The following is a 24,503-nucleotide window of genomic DNA, read 5'->3' as shown; positions in this document are numbered from 1 at the left end:
TTAGTATTAGGATAAAATATCCTCAAACAAAACTTAATATTAGTCACTGACACTTACCAAAGGAATGATTGATCACTTCAAATAAGGCAAAGTAATTCACTGTCGTACTGTCCATGCCAACCTTTGCTGCAATAGCCTAAAGTGTAAACAGGATAGATTAGTTTCAGGAAAACAAAATCAGACAGTGCTGTGGGAAAAGACAGGTATATGCATGAGGAGCGGGGAGAAGAGAAGGGTTTTGCCATCTTGGTTTCATATAAACTAAATCCATGGTCCACAGCTACTCTTTTTTGTATGTATGCATACATATGCATGAAATAAAAGAGAAAAATACCTTTATTTGATCCAAACAGCTATGATCTCTAAATATGAGTTTCTCCCCTCCAATTAAAGCTGATAACAGTCCCTCCTTAAATATCAGCTTTGCTCTCTGAAATAGGACTTCATATCACGAGGATCTTTTTGAATAGCACTTACAAAAAATGTGCTACATAATGACAGATTTTAAAAAGAAAATAAATTCTTAAATATCTAGTCTCACACATTCAGCCTACATTTAATATATAGGCTGTTAACATACAAGATCTATATCTTTGGTTCTTGAGCTTAAAACACTGTTTATCAATTTTGCTCATACTTCACAAATTATTCTTGTTTACTTTTCAGATGATCCATGTCTCATGCTGGGGACCTCCATATCCTAAGAATTATCATCATCCTTATCCACGTGAAAATAGCAAAATGTTGGGACAACAGAGACATTTTAAACAAGTATCAGTCCTTCTCTCTAGGAACTAAGGTCCCAACATGATAAATAAAAAGAAACTGAAAGACTCTATATGCAAATAAAGGAAAATTGAAATTACATACAAATAACAACAAGAAAATACAAAGCAAAAAACACAAACTAGTAGTACCAAAATTCCTTTTCAAGATCAATCCCAAAATGTATAAATAAGGTGTTAATTAAACAAGAGAAAATTATTGAGTATTAGTGTCTCAGTAAACCAAATATGATTATATCCTTCTTCCCGTATCTACTCACATATCAGACCTAGGTTCATCCCTGATGTGAGGCAGAAACTGGAGACTGTAAGTGTTCTAAGTTACCATTCTATACTGCACTAGATAGAAACTGAAATCTTCTCAAGGTTTGGAAAATGGCTTATAGCTAGAAGTCTCAGTAACAGGGTGAGGAGAGAAGTGAAAGAAAAAATTAGGCCTTGCTAGAGAAGTATTGAAAATGAAACAAAACATCAATAAGCTATATAAAATTAATGTTTTCCTTGCAATCAATCCACCATTTTATAATTTCTGAAATACCTCAGATCCTGTACATATCCTTTGCCATGGTATACAGTAAATATTTGGGGGGGTAAATTTTTTGTTTGCCACAAAGGAGAAATAAGTACTAATATCCAGAAACCCACTAGTCTCCTTGAAAATCTTGATCAAATCAGGATTAAAGACCAATGAAAAGGCCTAAAAGAAACAATTATACCCAGCACTCGGATCATGATCTTTAAATACCATTCCTCACTGAAAGGAAAGACTCCTTGGGGAAATGACTGATTCAAGATCTAGTGTAGGAAATATACAAAGATGAGCCCAGAGCATCTTGCTGTACCAAAAAGCAAGGATGCTATCATAAACAAATGGGTTGCACCAAAAAAATACAGAAGCAGACGTGAAGGAGATTCCACTGACCAAAGACAGAACAATGTGAGCACCAAAAAGAATATATGTTCTTGATTAAATCATATTGAGTATCTAAAAAGCCACATGATACTAAAAAAATAATTATCTCATTGGACATCACTGGAATCAGCTAGGGCATTGATCCTTTATGCCAAAAATTGGCAATAAAAGGGAAGAATTAAATATTTATCCCCCTTTTCCTATAAACTGTAATTCAGGATACTAAATAGCCTTAGTTGATAAGGGAAAGTTCTTTACAGAAGAATTCTAGTTAATAAATGTGAAGAAATGAGAAAATTGGAAAATCAGCATTTTGCAACCCTTAATGAAATCACTGGTTAGGACAGTAATCATCAGTGATACACTTATTGGATAAAAGATCAGTGAAGAACTTAACAATGGAGACATCAGGTTATTACCAGGTAAACCTACTGATTAATCACTAAAAGTGGATAACCAGATATTGTGTTCCTCCAGTTGAGAAACAATATGAAGTATATAGCACCGATTATGAAGCATTCTCATCAAAAAGCTGAACCTGAATCTAATCAAGCCTCTAGAGAAAAATTCCATTTATAGAAAATATAAGTAGACAGAAAGACATACTAAATGACACAAATAGACAAAAGAAGCAAACAAATAAATTCAGAATGTGGGACATTCCACAGGACACAGACCCAATTTCTGCAATAAAACAATAACATAAGGGAAAAAAGTTGGGGAAGGGAAGGGAAGAGACTGCTCTATATTAAAACAAACATAAAAACCAAATGTTTTTTAAGGACATAAGGACCTTGTTTAGATCCAGATTATAACAAACCAACTGTTAAAAATCATTTTTAGACAATTGGGAAAACTTGACTATGGATTTATTATTAGTTAATACCATGGCAGTAGTTAATTTTTTAGGTTTGATAATGGCTTTGTGATTATGTAAGAGGAACATCCATATTTTTTAGAGATGTATACTGAAATATACACAGGTCGAAAAACATGGAATGCTTTAAAATATTTAAACAAAGGAAAAGGAGAAAAGGATATACAACACAAATGTGGCAAAATCTTGAGGATTATTAAATATGAGTGATGAGTACATGGAGCTTCACTGTACTACTCTATTTTCACATACATTAGAAAGTCTTTTACAATTAAAAAGAGGGGGTGCTAATCACAACCATTATAACCTGGGGATATTTATTGTATCTTTCTTTCAAGGACGACAAAGTACTTCCATGTTAATAATCATAACATCAACAGCAGCAGCTAACATTTAATAAATTTATTACATGCCAGATACTCCAAGCTCCTTATATGTATTAACTCATTTAATCTATCTTTCTTAGTTTTAAACCAACCAATGTCAAGCCTACTTGTTCAAGTTTAATTTACCTGATATACTTGGTCTGTAGTACTGTTCTTTTTAACCCTGACTGTAACTGTTGTTCCATCTGGTAATGCTACTCTCAGCTCTACGTCAGACACACCATTGTAGTTCTGGGGAAAAGGCAGAAAAAGAATTAATTAAAAAAAAAAAAAGAATTTATGACCCAGTATATCCTCATTCTCCTTGCAACATGCTAGCTAAACAACCTAAACTTGTGGTAGAAAGAAAGTGAGCTCCAATGAAAAGGGGAAAAAAGACATAAGTCAATACATTTCAAGTCATAAAGCTGACTTTAGGCTGCAGCAGAAGTTAACCTTTAAGATGAACAGGGAGGAAAGAAATATGTCGAACCCAACGTGTTCATATCTCAAAACAGAAAACTTGTGTGAATCAGTCTAGGTCAAATACAGATAAGATTTTTGGCTTACTTTCAAACATTCAGAACTCACAAATGAGAAAAGAAAACAACCCAAAGCAGTAGTTTCAACAAATATTCTCTGGTTTTAAATGGTTAGGCATGCTAGATTGGATCAAGAGGTATCCTAAGTTCCTTTCTGAACCCTGAAATAACCATGACACCTTTGAAAGGAAAAATTGATGAAACTCAGGAATCTGAGTTAGTTTGATGTCCAATTTTCTTCGAGCAAAAAGTAAACAATTCTTATCCTCCTTAATTCAAAAGAAGTCCTTCTCTCTTACTGCTTTTGAAAACTAACACATTCCTCTAACAAATTTGTGACCTTCTAATTTTTATTACAGAGAAACAACTATTTAGAAACAAGTTCATCTTCATTTACCACTTTAAAAAAACTACTATTCAGTGCCTAAAACCATCCTAAGCATTACTTTGTTATAAAAGCCCTGTCTGCAAGAAACTTATAATCTAGTTGGGGAAATAAAACATATACATATAAAATAATTAGTGGATGACACACTATTTAATACAGCAGCATTACATAGTCATTCTTCTATTCAATTAATATTTATTAAGCACCTACAAAATGCTTGACATTGTGGTAAGGCACTGGGAATATAAAGATGATCAAGATTTAGCTCTTGTTCTGAAGATCTAATGTACAGCATGGTGATCATAGTTAACAATACTATATTCCATATTTGAAATTTGCTAAGGGGGTAGATCTGAAGTGAAGAAAGGAAGGAAGGAAAGAAGAGAAAAGGGAGGAGGAAATGGTAATGAGGTGATGGATAGGTTAATTAACTTGATTATGGTGATCATTTCACAATGTATACAGATATCAAAACATCAAGTTGTACACCTTAATATATACAATTCATATTTGACAATTATATTCAAAAAGCTGAAAAAAAAAGATTTAGCTCTTACCTACAGGTAGCTCATGATCTAGTAAAGTAAAATTATAAAGTGATCATCTGACTATATGTATAAAAAATTAGAGACTGAGATAGCAACAAGGTGATAATTATGTGTACTGACTGCAGAAGTTCTTGGTGGAGTGAAAAATCAATGTGTATCCCTTGAATATCAGGGAAGGCTTCAAAGAGAAGGTGGACCTAGCACTAGGTCTTGAAGGATAAGCAGGACACATAACAAAAGGAAGTTGAAAAAACAGTCATTTAGAGAATTTATGGCAATTCAATCCATCATCGATACCTTTAATTTATTTTCCCCCACAAGGAGCCAAGAGGTAAATAGTCACTATAGTGGGTATTCACCTACCTCATCTGATTCTGATAGGAATTCCTGCATGATGTCACTCTCACCAATAACTCGTATTGAGCACACTATAGAAAACAAAGACAGAATCTGGCATGAGGCCCTAAAATTAAGAATATAAAGTCAAGAACATATCAAGGTTTAAGTATAAATCATCATTAGCAGGCAGTGCTGAGGTAGTATGCCATCCCTGACACATGATATTTTACGGCACAACAAACATTTATATAAATATGAACCAGAACAGAGGAATAATAGGATGTACAAAGATGTAGCTTATTAAAAATATTAAACATAGACAAAGGAAGTTACCTGTAAAAGAGAAATAAAAGTTCAGTAAATCTAACTTTGCTGTCTTGTGTTAACTATTAATAAGCTAGACAATAGAGCAAGGGTAAGGTCAACTGGGAATAAACACAAAATTAAAATACAAAGAAAAATATCTATTTGGCCTAGGAGTAGGCCAGTAAGAGAATCATAAGCATTTAAAGCCACTTTGGAAAAAAATGGGTAGGTAATCAAGTATTAAGCTGAGCACATCTTCTCATTTCTCACCTCACTAACTTTAACTTCAAAACAACTACAACTAAAAAAAAGAGAGAGAGAAAAAGGGAGAAGGAAGGAAAGGAAAACAGGCAGGTAGGTAGGTAATCATTTAAATCTAAGGGAGTTAATTTCCTAACATTCTCATGAGGATAATAAATTACACTGCTGATTTTACTTCATTTTATTAAAAAAAAAATTGTACTCTTTCCCATTTCCCAAAGGCTGTGTTAGGAGGCCATTCCATGTTAGAGAAAAGCTAAAAATAGATGAAGTTTAACTACCTTCTATGGGGGAAATGGTTTTTCTTCAGGGATAAAGCTCTCTACCAAAGTTTTAAAAAAATTCAACTAGGTCAATTAGTTCTTCTACAAGGACACAGAATTATTAAATACCACATAAGACCATTATTCTGTTAAATTAGTATTTTAAAGAAAAGCCTATTGCATGCCTAGCAAATTATGTAACTCTATAATGTAGGAAAACAAGGTCTCTTCTCTGAGCCACAAACTGAACCATCTTATTCAGGAGATCTGTGTCATTTCTCCCTGCCTTTCTAGACAAATGTTTCAGCGTCCACATCCAAAGACTCCTAATGTATTGTTTGGAGGTCCTGAGGTAACAAATAAGTTATAATATTTCTACCTATAACCTACTTAGAAAAAGGGGACGTTAGCTTACCTACAACTCATCAAACCTATCCATGGACACGTGTAAGAGGAGTAAGGAATTTTCAAGTAGGACATGCCAGTGAACCAAGAATCACTTTCATAGAAATGTCTTAAATACTGCCCATCTAGTTCCCAAATCAATTTAGCATGTTGTTGAGTCTGTATAGGTTTGCTGTGTGCAAAAATATAACCCTATAAATAAATAAAGGTCCTTAATGCATCAAAAAAATAATTATGCATTTTTCTGTTGTTGTTAAGTGTTTGGCGAGTCAATAAAATAGGCTATTAACTGCTGTACTGAACATTTCACTCTTGGCTTCAAAGCTCAGATCATTCAACACCTAAGCCAAAAAGCTGATTTACTTTCACTGTTGAGCTTCAGGAAACTTAGCTATGCAGTTTAGGAGCTGCAATATATACCTAGACCCTATGTTTACTCAAGATAGTAGAGTTTAACAGGCTGGCTTACCTTTTTCTAGATATTCTTCCAACCCCCGACGTCGGGCATCTAATTGCTGTTCTGATAAAGAGAATGGCCACTTCCCTGGAAGTCGGGGAAATGTAAAGTTGGCAAACTCTCTCTTCAGGTTCTGGTGTAGGATGGCAAACTCCCGGTACCGCTTAGAACACAACTGCCTCCCTGCCATGTAAACATTGTATACCTGGTGAGGGTGAAGAACAAAAAAAAGCCTACTTACTGCAAATTAAATCACAGAATCACCTACAGTCAGGCTCAGATTGATACCGGTTAGGTATATTCTGATACACACTTAACAGAGAATATATGTTCAAGGTCACTGTAAAACAAGATTTACTTTTAATAAAGATGCCAGAAATTATATGTACAAAAGAGGGCTACTGCCTTCAGGGGGCCCATGATCTTATTTTTGCTATTACAATTACCTCCAACACACTGTTTTAAATATCTTCAGAGGCAATTATCAGCTTTTAAGGGTAGATTTTATTTTCAGAAAGTTAAAAATCATTCAAAGCCAATGTGGTAAGTAAAGTGAATGAACAAGCAAGCAAATTTGGAGAGATATAAAAAGTTAGAATTGATTATAAAGCAATGTGACTGATATGTGTGTGAACCACACTTCCAAAGAAAATATCTAAAAATGATGTAAGCAATAGTGACATTTTTGTTACCAAATAGATCATTTTTGCAAAAGCTCCTTTCTTGAAGTCAGATATCCCTAGTTTTGTTCTCCTCCCTTCCATCATTAAAACAGGGTTAACAAAAAGTTGAAGAATAAATGTACTCTAAGGACCTCCTCATATAAACAGTTAATAATCCGTATAAAGAAATAGGTAGAGGGACTTCCCTGGTGGTCCAGTGGGTAAGACTCTGAGCTCCCAATGCAGGGGCCCTGGATTCAATCCCTGGTCAGGGAACTAGATCCTGCATGCATGCCACAACTAAGAGTTCGCATGCCATGACTAAGAGTCCGCACGCCACAACTAAGAAGCCCACATGCCACAACTATGAGCCCGCATGCCGCAACTTACAGATCCCGCATGCCACAACTTAAAGACCCTGCATGCCACAAGAAAGATCCCATGTGCCACAACTAAGACCCAGCACAGCCTAAATAAATAAATTAATATTTAAAAAATAAAAAAGAAATAGGTAGAGATTTCTGTCTACTGTTCACAGATGCATGCCAAGCTTCTGGAACAGGGCCTGGCACACAGTAGGCACTCAGTAAATATTTGATGAAGAAATGAATACACGTATGTGTAATTCTTAAATATGTGTCCTCATAAAGGAAAGTGGTGGGATGCATAATCCAAAAACATCAAATAATCTAAGTTACTTTGTATTCTCAGAACATATCAAATTATGCAGAGATGGGAAAATTAGCCCCAAATCACATTTACTGGCTTAGCAAAAACCATTCAAAAATTTAAATGTGCACAAAATAGGTCATCTACTCATGTAATCAAGACTTAGTCACTGAGCATAGAGAACAGACTGGTGGTTGCCAAGAGGGAGGGGTTGGGGGAGGGATAGAGTGGGAGGTGGGGGTTAGCAGTTGTAAGCTTTTATACACAGAATGGATAAACAACAAGGTCCTACTGTACAGCACAGAGAACTATATTCAATATCCTACGATAAACCATAATGGAAAAGAATACCAAAAAAAGTATAGTTATGTATAACTGAATCACTTTGCTGTACAGCAGTAATTAGCACAATACTGTAAATCAACGATACTTCAACTTAATAAATAAATCAATAAAGACTTAGTCACTGAGAATGTATACACCAGAGCCCTTCCTTCAATCTCAGGAAGAATCTTTTCCATGCTTCTGTGATTTAGGAAGTATAAATTAAATGCAACAATAATTTAAAAACTCCTGTCTCACAACTCTCCTCCTATGATCCCTCCCCTACTTAAAAGCAAAGCCTCTAACCACTATCAAATAGTGTCCAGGGATGAGTATGATCCTGATCAATGAGTTTTCTTTTTATAATTATCACTCAAATTTATAACTGATTGTAATGAATCACACATATTACCAAGTATTCCTTCTTAAGTAGAAAAGCATTAAAAGGAAAACAGTCTTCCCCTCAGACAAGACCACACATTCTCTTAAGGGCAGGCAGTCTCAAGAAAGTCTTATTCAGTCAACCTGGTCTTATAAACTTACTTCTCAAACTAAACTTCCCAAATTTCTCAAGAACGTCATCATTCCTTTGCTTAAAAAGCAAGTCCATATTGGGGGGGGCTGTGACGGGGCGGGGGAGAGGCATGGACGTGTATACACTGCCGGGCGTGGGGTGGATGGATGGTGGGGGGTGGCCGCGTGGCGCGGGGGGATCCGCTCGGTGCTTTGTGGCCGCCTGGAGGGGTGGGATGGGGAGGGTGGGAGGGAGGGAGACGCAGGAGGGAGGGGATGTGGGAACAGATGTATATGTATGACTGATTCACTTTGTTGTAAGGCAGAGACTAATAAAAAAAAAAAAGCAAGTCCACAACGCTACTGGTGTTAAAAATCAGTCTGAGTTCCTCACACAAGGAAGGAAGGAAGGGAGATAAAGCTAGCTTAGTGGCATTGGTGAATTAGGTATTCCCCAATGTCTTTTTCCAGGGAAGAGTAGACTAGGTCTTTGATAACACACAGAAAGACTATGACTGGATTTCCTCAATGATGATGACTTGAGTGATCGCAAGTCTAGAAAAACATTTCCTAGGGTAGAAAGAACCCTACAACTTGAGAGGCCTTTGTGACAATTTCAATCCTAAAATTTCAGTTTCTTATAAGGTGAGAAGAGTAACATCAAATAGCCTCTCACCACCCACCTCTTCCCACTTAAATGTGAAGTCAAAGGGAACAGAACTATAAATAGGATGCCTGACAGTTCAGTAATACTTTAATGCAGGTAGGAATGGCTTCCACAAGAGCCAAACCGTTGTTGTTGTTTTTTAAAATAGAGCTTTATTGGAGGATAATTGCTTCACAATACTGTGTTAGTTTCTGTTGTATAACAAAGTGAATCAGCCATATGCATACATATATCCCCATATCCCCTTCCTCTTGAGCCTCCCTCCCATCCTCCCTATCCCACATTTCTAGGTCATCTCAAAGCACCAATCTGATCTCCCTGTGCTATGCTGCTGCTTCCCATAACTATTTTACATTCGGTACTGTATATATGTCGATGCTAATCTCACTTCGCCCCAGCTTCCCCCTCCGCCCTGTGCCCTCAAGTCCATTCTCTATGTCTACATCTTTATTCCTGCCCTGCAACTAGGTTCATCAGTACCATTCTTTTTTTTTTTAATTCCATATATATATGTGTTAGCATATGGTATTTGTTTTTCTCTTTCTGACTTACTTCACTCTGTATGAGACTCTAGGTCCATCCACCTCACTAAAAATAACTCAATTTCATTTCTTTTTATGGCTGAGTGATATTCCATTGTATATATGTGACACATCTTCTTTAACCATTCATCTGTCGATGGACATTTAGGTTGCTTCCATGTCCTGGCTATTGTAAACAGTGCTGCAATGAACATTGTGGTACATGTCTCTTTTTGAATTACGGTTTTCTCAGGCTAAAACACTGATGAAAGAAATCAAAGATGACATAAACAGATGGAGAAATATACCATGTTCTTGGATTGGAAGAATCAATATTGTGAAAATGACTGTACTACCGAAAGCTACCTACAGATTCAATGCAATCCCTATCAAACTACCAATGGCATTCTTCACAGAATTAGAACAAAAAATTTTACAATTCGTATGGAAACACAAACTGTTTTTAAGTTAACTGTGCTTATTAGCAAATGAGAAACATACAAAAAGAGATCACAACAGAGACTGCTTTGTTCTTCACTTGCCCTTAAAATTCACCAAGATCCATTAGCGTCCATTTCCCTGGTTTGGACACACTCATTTGCAAAGAAAATGACTGACTCCCTACTGAATCAACTCATGAATGTCCATGATCCATGAGAAACGACCATGGTCTCATTACAAATGAAAACATCCATCAAAAAATATATTCTCTGGACTTGAAGGAAGAGTATCAAATAGGAACTAAAGATATACACAGGTGGACAGTGCTTCTAGGATTTTTCCACCTTAATGTAAACCCTCAGACTGGCTGGCTTATACATGGAATTAGATGATGTTTGTCAAGCTTGCGATAGCACGCTGAATTTAATGATCACTGGTCACTGTCTTCTCCAACTGACCATATCCTACAAAACTTCAGAAGTTAGAATATTCATACAGATGGGCAAGAGGCACATGAAAAGATGCCCAACATCACTAATTATTAGAGAAATACAAATCAAAACTACAATGAGGTATCACCTCATGCAGGTCAGAATGGCTATCATCAAAAAATCTAGAAACAATAAATACTGGAAAGGGTGTGGTGAAAAGGGAACCCTCCTGCACTGTTGGTGGGAATGTAAATTGATACAACCACTATGGAAAATAGTATGGAAGTCCTTAAAAAACTAAAAATAGAACTACCATATGACCCAGCAATCCCACTACTGGACATATACCCAGAGAAAACCATAATTCAAAAAGAGACATGTACCACAATGTTCATTGCAGCACTATTTACAACAGCCAGGACATGGAAGCAACTTAAATGTCCATCAACAGATGAATGGATAAAGAAGATGCAGCGCATATATACAATGGAATATTACTTAGCCATAAAAAGAAACAAAATTGAGTTATTTGTAGTGAGGTAGATGGACCCAGAGTCTGTCATACATAGTGAAGTCAGAAAGAGAAAAACAAATACCGTATTCTAACACATATATATGGAATCTAAAAAAAAAAAATAGTACTGATGAACCTAGTTGCAGGGCAGGAATAAAGATGTAGACAAACAGAATGGACTTGAGGACACAGGGTGGGAGGGGAAGCTGGGGTGCAGTGAGATTAGCATTGACATATATACACTACCAAATGTAAAACAGTTATGGGAAGCAGCAGCATAGCACAGGGAGATCAGCTCGGTGATTTGCCATGACCTAGACGGGTGGGATAGGGAGGATGGGAGGGAGGCTCAAGAGGGAGTGGATATGGGGACATATGTATGTATATGGCTGATTCACTTTGGTGTACAACAGAAACTAACAGTATTGTGAAGCAATTATACTCCAAAAATGACCTATTAAAAAAAAAAGTGTTCAGATTGCAAAGCCAGCTTCCAAGGGTAACAAGTTACAGCCTTCTTGAGATACTCTTTGCTGAGTTAGGCCCCAATAAGGGAAAAGGAATGAATTATGAGTGGGCAAAGTGTACAACTTATCTGATCAGTGATCTAATTTTGTCCCTGTGGATTCTGCAAGTCAAAGTTTCAAACTTCAGCTTTGAAATAATTTCCAAATTTCTCAATATGTAAATGTTGAAAATCCATGCCATGCCATTTCTCTCTTTATCCTCATGAATGAATTCTGTAGAATGAATGCCAGAAGACAGTAACTGATAAATTCTCACAATAGCACAAACCACTGAAGGGAAAGCAATTCTAGTAATATCTGGTCTCTGTATTCAATAGCAAAAACCAAAATTCCAGATATCAGAGATATTTATTTTGTTGCTTCCTTAATCCCCACCTACAGATTTCTTAAGGCTTTTAAATGGTAACATCTCATTCTATGTAGGATCTGAATATTAAAATGTTCTCACTTTCTCAAACCTCTAGTAACCAACAGGAATTGTGCTACTGAACACACAGAAGAGACTCTCGTTATACAATGCAAAAGTGATTAGAAAAAAAAAAATGATGACAATTTGGCCATGACAACATCACCCAAGTTCTGCTTCCAAATGTCAAATAGACACTGATCTAGTCCATGCTATTGATCTGAATGAATCTTCAATGTACATTATGATCAACAAATTGTTTCCAATGCTACCTTGCCATTTAATCTTGGTTTTAGCTGAAAATTCATCTTCAAAAGGACACATTATTTGCTATTCATAAGCTGCTTATAATAGCAAAAGGAGATACAGCACTCTTAGCTGATTTCTGGGTGAAAGGTGTGAGATCCTTAACTAAGGGATTCTTCCCGAATACTGAAGTATTTAGGCTTCTTCTTGGAAAGAAAAAAAGCAAAAGGAAACAACATGATCCTAAAGAACTTAGGTTTAGTGTGTGTGTGTGTGTGTGTATGTGTTTTCCCTAATGTGGGTCATAAATGGTATCTATTTTCTTTATTTGGACCTCAGGTGTACAGAACTGGATTAATCACAACACAGTCTCATTTTGGCAAACTCTTTGTTTGGATATTTAATTTGGTTATTTTTATTTTACTTTTATTTTTTTGGCCATGCCACGCATCACGTGGGATCTTAGTTCCCCAACCAGGGATTGAACCTGTGCCACCTGCAGTGGAAGCGCGGAGTCTTAACCACTGGACCACCACGGAAGTCCCAATTTAATTATTTTTAACATTGTGAAAAGCAAACTAAAAGCTAAGACCTTGACAAAAACTTATTTCTAACCATATAGTCTCTGCCTCCTTCACCTTATCTCCCTGTTTCTCTAACTCCCAAAATTATTATGCTCAACCATGTTTCATTATTCCCTTGTTTTTCTTTTTAGTTTTTTTCCTGCATTTATATGTAATCCTTATATTTTTATTTTTTATTTTAATTTTTGAAGGGTATTTTAGTTTTATGAAAAGTCTATCATGCAGAATGAGACCTTTTGGGACTTCTTTTTTCACTTAGTCTCATCCACAACATTATATATCTTTGTTGTTTATTCTGTTGTATACAACACTTCGTTGTTTCACTTTTCAAAAATCTGTTCTGTTGATGGGTATTCAGGTTGTTTCTGGGTTTTACTACTTCTTAGTTTTGGCTATTATGAACAATGCTGCTATGAACATTTGTGCATATGTCCCCTGTAGTACATATGTAAGAGATTCTCCTGGGTATACCCTACAAGATGAACTGCGAGTTATAAGGTATGTGAATATTCAACCTAAGGAGATAATGCCAAACTGTAAGCTAAAGCAGTTACATCAATTTAAACTCCTTTCAGTAATAATATAAAAAGATCCTCTTAATTTTTGCCAGTGGAATGGGTATGAAAAGATTTCTTACTATGGTCCTAATTTACATTTCCATGATTACTAATGATGCTGATCATCACCTCTCCATATATTTACTGGCCAGCTGCCCAGGGATCCAGCCCCACCTACCAGTGGGTCAACATCAACTCTGGGAAAACCTGGGCCCCACAGCCAGCCAAGTCAGGAACTGGCCCCACTCACCAGCAGGCTGACACCAGCCCCAGAACCTTCCCAGGACATGGCCCCACCCACCAGTCACTGGCAGCTTCTGCACTAGGCAAGGCCTGGCAACCAACTTGATCAGGGGCCATCCATGCTTACCAATGGACCCACAGTAGTCAGCCTGACACAACAGAAGAGCCCATTCAGCCCACATAGATGGCACCCCTAAAGCATATAGGTCTGGTGACCAGAGGGGAGTATGCTGCTGACACATAGGCATTTCCTACATAAGGCCACTTCTCCACGATCAGGAAACATACCAACCTACCAAATACACAGAAATAAGAACACAGAATTAGGCAAAATGAGGCGATAGAGGAATATGTTCCAAACAAAGAAACAAGACAAAACCCCAGAAGAAAAACTAAGTGAAATGGAGATAAGCAATTTGTGCAATAGAGTTCAAGGTAATGATCATAAAAATGTTCAAAGAACTTTGGAGAAGACTGGATGAATACAGTAAGAAGTTAGAAGTTTCTAACAAAGAATTAGAAAATATAAAGAAGAACCAAACAGAGATGAAAAATACAATAACTAAAATTAAAAATACACTAGAAGGATTCAATAGGAGATTAGATGATACAGAGGAATGGATCAGAAAACTGGAAGACACAGTGGAGGAAATCACTCAAGCTGAACAGAAAAAAAGGACAAATAATTTTTAAAAATGAGGACACTTGAAGACACTTCTAGGACAACATCAAGCTTATAACATTCACATAACAGGGGTCGCAGAAGGAGAAGAGAGAGAAAAAGGTGCAGAGAACGTATTTGAAGACATAATAGCTAAAAACTTCCCTAACTTGGGAAAGAAAGCAGACATCCAGATCCAGGAAGCACAGAGAGTCCCAAACAAGATCAACCCAAAGAGGACCACACCAAGACACATTGTAATTAAAATAGCAAAAATTAAAGATAAAGAGAGAATATTAAAAGCAGCAAGGGAAAAGCAACTAGTTATGCACAAGAGAACTCCCATAAGGCTATCAGTTGACTTTTTAGCAGAAACTCTGCAGGCCAGAAGGGAGTGGCACAATATATTTACAGTGATGAGAAGAAAAAACCTACAACCAAGAATACTCTACCTGGTAAATTATTCAATAATTTGAATAATTATTCAAATCATTCAGATTTGAAGGAGAAATCAAAAGTTTTACAGAGAGGAAAAAGCTGAAAGAGTTTAGCACCATGAAACCAACTTTACAAGAAATGTTAAAGGGATGTCTCTATGCAGAAAAGACCACAACTAGAAAGAAGAAATTATGAAAGGAAAAATCTCGTTGGTAAAGTCAAACATACAGTGCAGGTAGTTGATCAGCCACTTATAAAGCTAGTAGGAAGATTAAAAGACAAAAGTATCGAAATCATCAATATCACAATAAGCAGTTAATGGATATACACACCAAAAATGGATGTACAATATGATGTTAAAAACAGTAAATGTGGGGCCTCCCTGGTGGCGCAGTGGTTAAGAGTCCGCCTGCCGATGCAGGGGATACGGGTTCGTGCCCCGGTCTGGGAGGATCCCATATGCCGCGGAGCGGCTGGGCCCGTGAGCCATGGCCGCTGGGCCTGCGCGTCCGGAGCCTGTGCTCCGCAACGGGAGAGGCCACAACAGTGAGAGGCCCGCATACCGCAAAAAGAAAAAAAAAAAAACAGTAAATGTGGGGCCTCCCTGGTGGCGCAGTGGTTAAGAGTCCGCCTGCCGATGCAGGGGATACGGGTTCGTGCCCCGGTCTGGGAGGATCCCATATGCCGCGGGGCGGCTGGGTCCGTGAGCCGTGGCCGCTGGGCCTGCGCGTCCAGAGCCTGTGCTCCGCAACGGGAGAGGCCACAGCAGTGAGAGGCCCGCATACCGCAAAAAGAAAAAAAAAAAAAAAAAAAAAACAGTAAATGTGGGGCTTCCCTGGTGGCACGGTGGTTGAGAGTCCGCCTGCCGATGCAGGGGACATGGGTTCGTGCCCCGGTCCCGGAAGATCCCACATGCCGCGGAGCGGCTGGGCCTGTGAGCCATGGCCGCTGAGCCTGCGCGTCCGGAGCCTATGCTCCGCAACGAGAGAGGCCACAACAGTGAGAGGCCCGCATACCGCAAAAAAAAAAAAAAAAAGACAGAGTTGCTGAATGGATACAAAAACAAGAACGATATGTATGCTGCCTAAAAGAGACTTACTTCAGATCTAAAGACACACACAGGCAGAGAGTGAGGGAATAGAAAAAGGTACTCCATGCAAATGAAAATGTAAAGAAAGCCAGGATAGCAATACTTATATCAGACCAAATAGACTATAAAACAAGGTCTGTAATAAGAGATAAAGGAGGACATTACATAACAATCAATGAATCAATCCAAGAAGAAGATATAACAACTGTAAATATATATGCACCCAACATACGAGCACTGAATACATAAAGCAAATATTAATAGACACAAAGGGGGAGAAACTGACAGTAACACAATGACAGTAGGGGACTTTAACACCCCACCTACATCAATGGACAGATGATCCAAACAGAAGATCAATAATGGAACACTAGCCTTAAATGACACATTAGATTAGATAAGACTTAACAGATATATATAGAACATTCCATCCAAAAGCAGCAAATTGCTCATTCTTTTCAAGTGCACGTGGAACATTCTCCAGAATAGATAACATGCTAGGTCACAAAACAAGTCTCAGTACATTTAAAATTGAAACCATATGAAGCATCTTTTCTGACCACAATGCTATGAGACTAGAAATGAACTACAAGAAAAAACTGCAAAAAACACAAACACATGGAGGCTAAACAAAGTGCTTCTCAACAACCAACAGGTCACTGAAGAAATCAAAGAAATTTTAAAATACCTGGAGATAAATGAAAACGAAAACACAATGATCCAAAATCTATGTGACGCAGGAAAAGCAGTTCTAAGAGGGAAGTTTATAGCGATACAAGCTTACCACAGGAAAAAAGAAATATCTCAAATAAACAAGCTAATTTTACACCTAAAGTAGCTAGAAAAAGAACAAACAAAACCCAAAGTTAGTAGAAGGAAAGAAATCATACAGATCAGAGCAGAAATAAATGAAATAGAGACTAAATGACAAAAACAAACCAATAGAAAAGACTGATGAAACTACGAGCTGGTTCCTTGGTGTGACATTTTTAAAGTACTGAAAGAAAAAAACCATCATCCCAGAATTTTATGCCCTATAAAAATATCTTTCAAACATAAGGGTGGACCAGAGGGCAGAGAGTAGAAGCAAGAAGAACTACAATCCTGGAGCCTGTGGAACAAAAACCACATTCACAGAAAGATAGACAAGATGAAAAGCCAGAGGGCTATGTATCAGATGAAGGAACAAGATAAAACCCCAGAAAAGCAACTAAATGAAGTGGAGATAGGCAACCTTCCAGAAAAAGAATTCAGAATAATGATAGTGAAAATGATCCAGGACCTCGGAAAAAGAATGGAGGCAAAGATCGAGAAGATGCAAGAAATGTTTAATAAAGACTAAGAAGAAATAAAGAACAAACAAACAGAGATGAACAATACAATAACTGAAATGAAAACTACACTAGAAGGAATCAATAGCAGAATAACTGAGGCAGAAGAATGGATAAGTGACCTGGAAGACAGAATGGTGGAATTCACTGCTGCAGAACAGAATAAAGAAAAAAGAATGAAAAGAAATGAAGACAGCCTAAGAGACCTCTGGGACAACATTAAACTCAACAACATTTGCATTATAGGGGTCCCAGAAGGACAAGGGAGAGAGAAAGGAACAGAGAAAATATTTGAAGAGATTATATTCGAAAACTTCCCTAACATGGGAAAGGAAACAGCCACCCAAGTTCAGGAAGCGCAGAGTCCCATACAGGATAAACCCAAGGAGAAACACACTGAGACACATAGTAATCAAACTGGCAAAAATTAAAGACAAAGAAAAATTATTGAAAGCAGCAAGGGAAAAATGACAAATAACATACAAGGGAACCCCCATAACGTTAACAGCTGATTTCTCAGCAGAAACTCTACAAGCCAGAAGGGAGTGGCATGATATACTTAAAGTGATGAAAAGGCAGAACCTACAATCAAGATTACTCTACCCAGCAAGGATCTCATTCAGATTCGCTGGAGAAATCAAAAGCTTTACAGAGAAGCAAGAGCTAAGAGAATTCAGCACCACCAAACCAGCTCTACAACAAATGCTAAAGGAACTTCTCTAAGTGGGAAACATAAGAGAAGAAAAGGACCTACAAAAACAAGCCCAAAACAATTAAGACAATGGTCACAGGCATATACATATCGATAATTACCTTAAACGTGAATGGATTAAATGCTCCACCCAAAAGACACAGGCTTGTTGAACGGATACAAAAAACAAGACCCATATATATGCTGTCTACAAGAGACCCACTTCAGACCTAGGGACACATACAGAGTGAAAGTGACGGGATGGAAAAAGATATTCCATGCAAATGGAAATCAAAAGAAAGCTGGAGTAACAATACTCATATCAGATAAAATAGACTTTAAAATAAAGAATGTTACAAGAGACAAGGACGGACACTACATAATGATCAAGGGATCAATCCAAGAAGAAGATATAACAATTATAAATATATATGCACCCAACACAGGAGCACTTCAATACATAAGGCAACTGCTAACAGCTCTAAAAGAGGAAATCGACAGTAACACAATAATAGTGGGGGACTTTAACACCTCACATACACCAATGGACAGATCATCCAAAATGAAAATAAATAAGGAAACAGAAGCTTTAAATGACACAATAGACCAGATAGATTTAATTGATATTTATAGGATATTCCATCCAAAAACAGCTGATTACACTTTCTTCTCAAGTGCGCATGGAACATTATCCAGGATAGATCACATCTTCGGTCACAAATCAAGCCTCAGTAAATTTAAGAAAACTAAAATTATATCAAGCATCTTTTCTGACCACAATGCTATGAGATTAGAAATGAATTACAGGCGAAAAAAAGTAAAAAAAACACAAACACACGGAGGCTAAACAATACGTACTAAATAACCAAGAGATCACTGAAGAAATCAAAGAGGAAATAAAAAAATACCTAGAGACAAATGACAATGAAAACAAGATGATCCAAAACCTATAGGATGCAGCAAAAGCAGTTCTAAGAGGGAAGTTTATAGCTATACAAGCCTACATCAAGAAACAGGAAAAATCTCAAAAAAACAACCTAACCTTACACTTAAAGGAACTAGAGAAAGAAGAACAAACAAAACCGAAAGTTAGCAGAAGGAAAGAAATCATAAAGATCAAAGCAGAAATAAATGAAATAGAAACAAAGAAAACAATAGCAAATTTCAATAAAACTAAAAGCTGGTTCTTTGAGAAGATAAACAAAATTGATAAACAATTAGCCAGACTCATCAAGAAAAAGAGGGAGAGGACTCAAATCAATAAAATTAGAAATGAAAAAGGAGAAGTTACAATAGACAGCACAGAAATACAGAGCATCCTAAGAGACTACTACAAGCAATGCTATGCCAATAAAATGGACAACCGGGAAGAAATGGACAAATTCTTAGAAAGGTATAACCTTCCAAGACTGAACCAGGAAGAAATAGAAAATATGAACAGACCAATCACAAGTAATGAAATTGAAACTGTGATTAAAAATCTTCCAACAAACAAAAGTCCAGGACGAGATGGCTTTCCAGGTGAATTCTATCAAACACCTAGAGAAGAGCTAATACCCATCCTTCTCAAACTCTTCCAAAAAACTGCAGAGGAAGGAACACTCCCAAACTCATTCTATGAGGCCACCATCACCCTGATACCAAAACCAGACAAAGATACTACAAACAAAGAAAATTAGAGACCAGTATCACTGATGCAAAAATCCTCAACAAAATACTAGCAAAGAGAATCCAATAACACATTAATGATCAAGTGGGATTTATCCCAGGGATGCAAGGATTCTTCAATATACGCAAATCAATCAATGTGATGCACCATATTAACAAACTGAAGAATAAAAACCATATGATCATCTCAATAGATGCAGAAAAAGCTTTTGACAAAATTCAACACCCGGTTATGATAAAAACTCTCCAGAAAGTGGGCACAGAGGGAACCTACCTCAACATAATAAACGCCATATACGACAAACCCACAGCAAACATCACTGTCAATGGTGAAAAACTGAAAGCATTTCCACTAAGATCAGGAACAACACAAGGATGCCCACTCTCACCACTATTATTCAACATAGTTTTGGAAGTCCTAGCCACAGCAATCAGAGAAGAAAAAGAAATAAAAGGAATACAAATTGGAAAAGAAGAAGTAAAACTGTCACTGTTTGCAGATGACATGATACTGTACATAGAGAATCCTAAAGATGCCACCAGAAAACTACTAGAGCTAATCAATGAATTTGGTAAAGTAGCAGGATACAAAATTAATGCACAGAAATCTCTTGCATTCCTACACACTAATGACAAAAAATCCGAAAGAGAAATTAAGGAAACACTCCCATTTACCATTGCAACATAAAGAATAAAATACCTAGGAATAAGCCTACCTAGGGAGACAAAAGACCTGTATGCAGAGAACTATAAGACAGTGATGAAAGAAATTAAAGATGATACCAACAGATGAAGAGATATACCATGTTCTTGGATTGTAAGAATCAATATTGAGAAGATGACTACACTACCCAAAGCAATCTACAGATTCAATGCAATCCCTATCAAATTACCAATGGCATTTTTTACAGAACTAGAACAAAAAGTCTTAAAATTTGTATGGAGACAAAAAAGACCCCGAATAGCCAAAGTAGTCTTGAGGGAAAAAAATGGAGCTGGAGGAATCAGACTCCCTGACTTCAGACTATATTACAAAGCTACAGTAATCAAGACAATATGGTACTGGCACAAAAACAGAAACACAGATCAATGGAACAAGACAGAAAGCCTAGAGATAAACCCACTCACCTATGGTCAACTAATCTATGACAAAGGAGGCAAGGATATACAATGGAGAAAAGACAGTCTCTTCAATAAGTGGTGCTGGGAAAACTGGACAAGTACATGTAAAAGAATGAAATTAGAACACTCCCTAACACCATACATGAAAATAAACTCAAAATGGATTAGAGACCTAAACATAAGACCGGACACTATAGAACTCTTAGAGGAAAACATAGGAAGAACACTCTTTGACATAAATCACAGCAAGATCTTTTTTGATTCACCTCCTCGAGTAATGGAAATAAAAACAAAAATAAACAAATGGGACCTAATGAAATTTCAAAGTTTTGCACATCAAAGGAAACCATAGGGCTTCCCTGGTGGCGTAGTGGTTGAGAATCTGTCTGCCAATGCAGGGGACACGGGTTCAAGCCACGGTCTGAGAAGATCCCACATGCCGCGGAGCAACTAGACCCGTGAGCCACAATTACTGAGCCTGCGCGTCTGGAGCCTGTGCTCTGCAACAAGAGAGGCCACGACAGTGAGAGGCCGATGCACCATGATGAAGAGTGGCCCCCACTTGCCGCAACTAGAGAAAGCCCTCGCACAGAAACTAAGACCCAACACAGCCATAAATAAATAAATAAATAAATTTTTTTAAAAAAAGGAAATCATAAACAAGACGAAAAGACAACCCTCAGAATGGGAGAAAATATTTGCAAACGAATCAACTGACAAAGGATTAATCTCCAAAATTTATAAACAGCTCATGCAGCTCAATATTAAAAAAACAAACAACCCAATCCAAAAACGGGCAGAAGACCTAAATAGACATTTCTCCAAAGAAGACATACAGATGGTCAAGAAGCACATGAAAAGCTGCTCAACATTACTAATTATTATAGAAATGCAAATCAAAACTACAGTGAGGTATCACCTCACACCAGTTAGAATGGGCATCATCAGAAAATCTACAAACAACAAATGCTGGAGAGGGTGTGGAGAAAAGGGAACCCTCTTGCACTGTTGGTGGGAATGTAAATTGATACAGCCACTATGGAGAACAGTATGGAGGTTCCTTAAAAAACTAAAAATAGAATTACCACATGACCCAGGAATCCTACTGGGCACACCCAGAGAAAACCATAATTCAAAAAGACACATGCACCCCAATGTTCACTGCAGCACTGTTTACAATAGCCAGGTCATGGAAGCCACCTAAATGCCCACTGACAGACGAATGGATAAAGAAGATGTGGTACATATATACAATGGAATATTTCTCAGATGTAAAAAGGAACAATATTGGGTCATTTGTTGAGACATGGATGGATCTAGAGACTGTCATACAGAATGAAGTCAGAAAGAGAAAAACAAATATCGTATATTAACGCATATATGTGGAACCTAGAAAAATGTTACAGATGAACCGGTCTGCAGGGCAGAAATTGAGACACAGATGTAGAGAACAAACATAAGGACACCAAGGGGGGAAAGCGGCGGGGGGTGTGGGTGTGGGGGTGTGATGAATTGGGCGATTGGGATTGACATGTATACACTGATGTGTATAAAACTGATGACATAAGAATCTGCTGTATAAAAAAATTAAAATTTAAAAAGAAGGAATATGATAAAGAGTATATATAGATATATATATGTATGTATGTATAACTGAGTCACTTTGCTGTACAGCAGAAACTGGCACTGCACTGTAAATCAACTACACTTCAATAAATTTTTTTTTTTTTTTTTTTTTTTTTTTTTGCGGTACGCAGGCCTCTCACTGTTGTGGCCTCTTCCATTGCAGAGCACAGGCTCCAGATGCACAGGCTCAGCGGCCATGGCTCACAGGCCCAGCCACTCTGTGGCATGTGGGATCCTCCCGGACCAGGGCATGAACCTGTGTCCCCTGCATCGGCAGGCAGACTCTCAACCACTGCGCCACCAGGGAAGCCCCAATAAAATTTTTATAATAAATAAATAAAAACCTCCTAAGGGAAAATGAAACTAGACCCTTTTAAACCCAGCTCTTACCACAGGTTTAGTTTGGGTCAAGTTGGGTCCCTGATATAACTACACATTTTAAAAAGGTGTCAGAACACAACTTACAAGCTCCGAAAAAAAAAAAAAATGTAAGGGTGAAATAAAGACTTTTTCAGATCAACAAAAACTGAGACAATTCATTGCCAGCAGATCTACACTACAAGAATATTAACGGAAATTCTTCAGGCAGAATGAATATGATACCAGATGGAAACTGCAGTTACACAAAGGAATGAAGGATACCAGGAATGGTAAATATGTGCTTGAATATAAAGAAACTCTTCTCATTTTCAATCTCTTTAATTTTTTTAAAAATATTTATTTACTTAGGCTGTGCCAGGTCTTAGCTGCGGCACACAGGATCTTCATTGTGGCGTGTTTAGTTGCCTCGTGCAGGATCTTTAGTTGCAGCATGCGGGCTTCTTAGTTACAGCATGCAGACTTAGTTGCAGCACGTGGACTTAGTTGCGGCGTGCAGACTCTTAGTTGCAGCAAGCAGACTCCTTGTTGTGGCATGCATGTGGGATCTAATTCCCAGACCAGGGATCGAACCCAGGCCCCCTGCACTGGGAGTGCAGATTCTTACCCAGTGGACCACCAGTGGACCACCAGGGAAGTCCCCTCTTTAATTATTTAAAGCAAAGACAACAACAAAATATCATGGACTTTCACATATAGAAGTAAAATGTATAACAACAGCACAAAGGATAGAAGGTGGAAATGAAATGTACTGCTATAAAATTCTTACACTAAATGAGAAGTAATATTGTATTATTTGAAGATAATACTTATAAAGATGTATCCTGTAAATGTAGAACAACCACTAACAAAATAAAACAACAATTATATGGAGATAATATGGGATCATTAAAAATACTCTATTAATCGAAAAGAAGGCAAGAAAGGAGGAAAAAAGGAATAAAGAATACATGAGATATAGATAATAAAGAATATGGTAGATTTAAACCTAACTACATCAATAATTATACTGGGACTTCCCTGGTGGCACAGTGGTTAAGAATCTGCCTACCAACGCAGGGGACACAGGTTCGAGCCCTGGTCCAGGAAGATCCCACATGCCGCAGAGCAACTAAGCCCGTGCGCCACAACTACTGAGCCTGCACTCTAGAGCCCACGAGCCACAACTACTGAACCCATGTGCCACAACTACTGAGCCTGCACTCTAGAGCCCACGAGCCACAACTACTGAACCCATGTGCCACAACTACTGAGCCTGCACTCTAGAGTCCACGAGCCACAACTACTGAAGTCTGCGCGCCTACAGCCCATGCTCTGCAACAAGAGAAGCCACTGCAATGAGAAGCCCGTACACCACAACGAAGAGTAGCCCCTGCTCGCCACAACTAGAGAAAGCCCGCGCACAGCAAGAAGACCCCACACAGCCAAAAATACATAAATTTTTAAAAAATAAAATAAAATAATTATACTAAGTATGCAGACTATACACTCCAAGTAAAAGACCAAGGTTGCCAGATTGCACAAAAAATGCAAGACACAACTATATGGTGTCTACAAGAAACCCATTTTAAGTATAATTATACAGATAGGTTAAAAGTAAAAGAATGGAAAAGATATCCAATGAAAACAATAACCAAAAGAAAGCTGAAGTGGCTATTAGTGGCTATATGTTAATATTAGAGAAAGACTTCAGAACAAAGAACAATGCAAGAGATGTTTAAGGTGTCAATTCATCAAGAAGACA

The 24,503-nt window shown here is 37.5% G+C and overlaps 1 protein-coding gene across 1 annotated transcript in view; it reads right to left on the bottom strand.

Moving 5' to 3' along the window:
* The window catches only part of SNX27 (sorting nexin 27), an 83,026-nt gene that overhangs the window by 25,364 nt on the left and 33,159 nt on the right, over positions 1–24,503 (bottom strand). Inside the window, exons 3-6 of the mRNA XM_060090543.1 lie at positions 6,462–6,654; positions 4,782–4,846; positions 3,088–3,192; positions 58–136 (exon numbers count right to left, since the gene is read on the bottom strand). Of these exons, the coding sequence (XP_059946526.1) occupies positions 58–136; positions 3,088–3,192; positions 4,782–4,846; positions 6,462–6,654 (442 nt within the window). The remainder of the gene's footprint in view (positions 1–57; positions 137–3,087; positions 3,193–4,781; positions 4,847–6,461; positions 6,655–24,503) is intronic.

This window comes from Mesoplodon densirostris, chromosome 2 (genome assembly GCF_025265405.1).
Source record: "Mesoplodon densirostris isolate mMesDen1 chromosome 2, mMesDen1 primary haplotype, whole genome shotgun sequence".
Lineage (NCBI taxonomy): Eukaryota > Metazoa > Chordata > Mammalia > Artiodactyla > Ziphiidae > Mesoplodon > Mesoplodon densirostris.
Note: the sequence above shows the minus strand (reverse complement) of the source record. Positions and strands in the feature narration are given on the sequence as shown.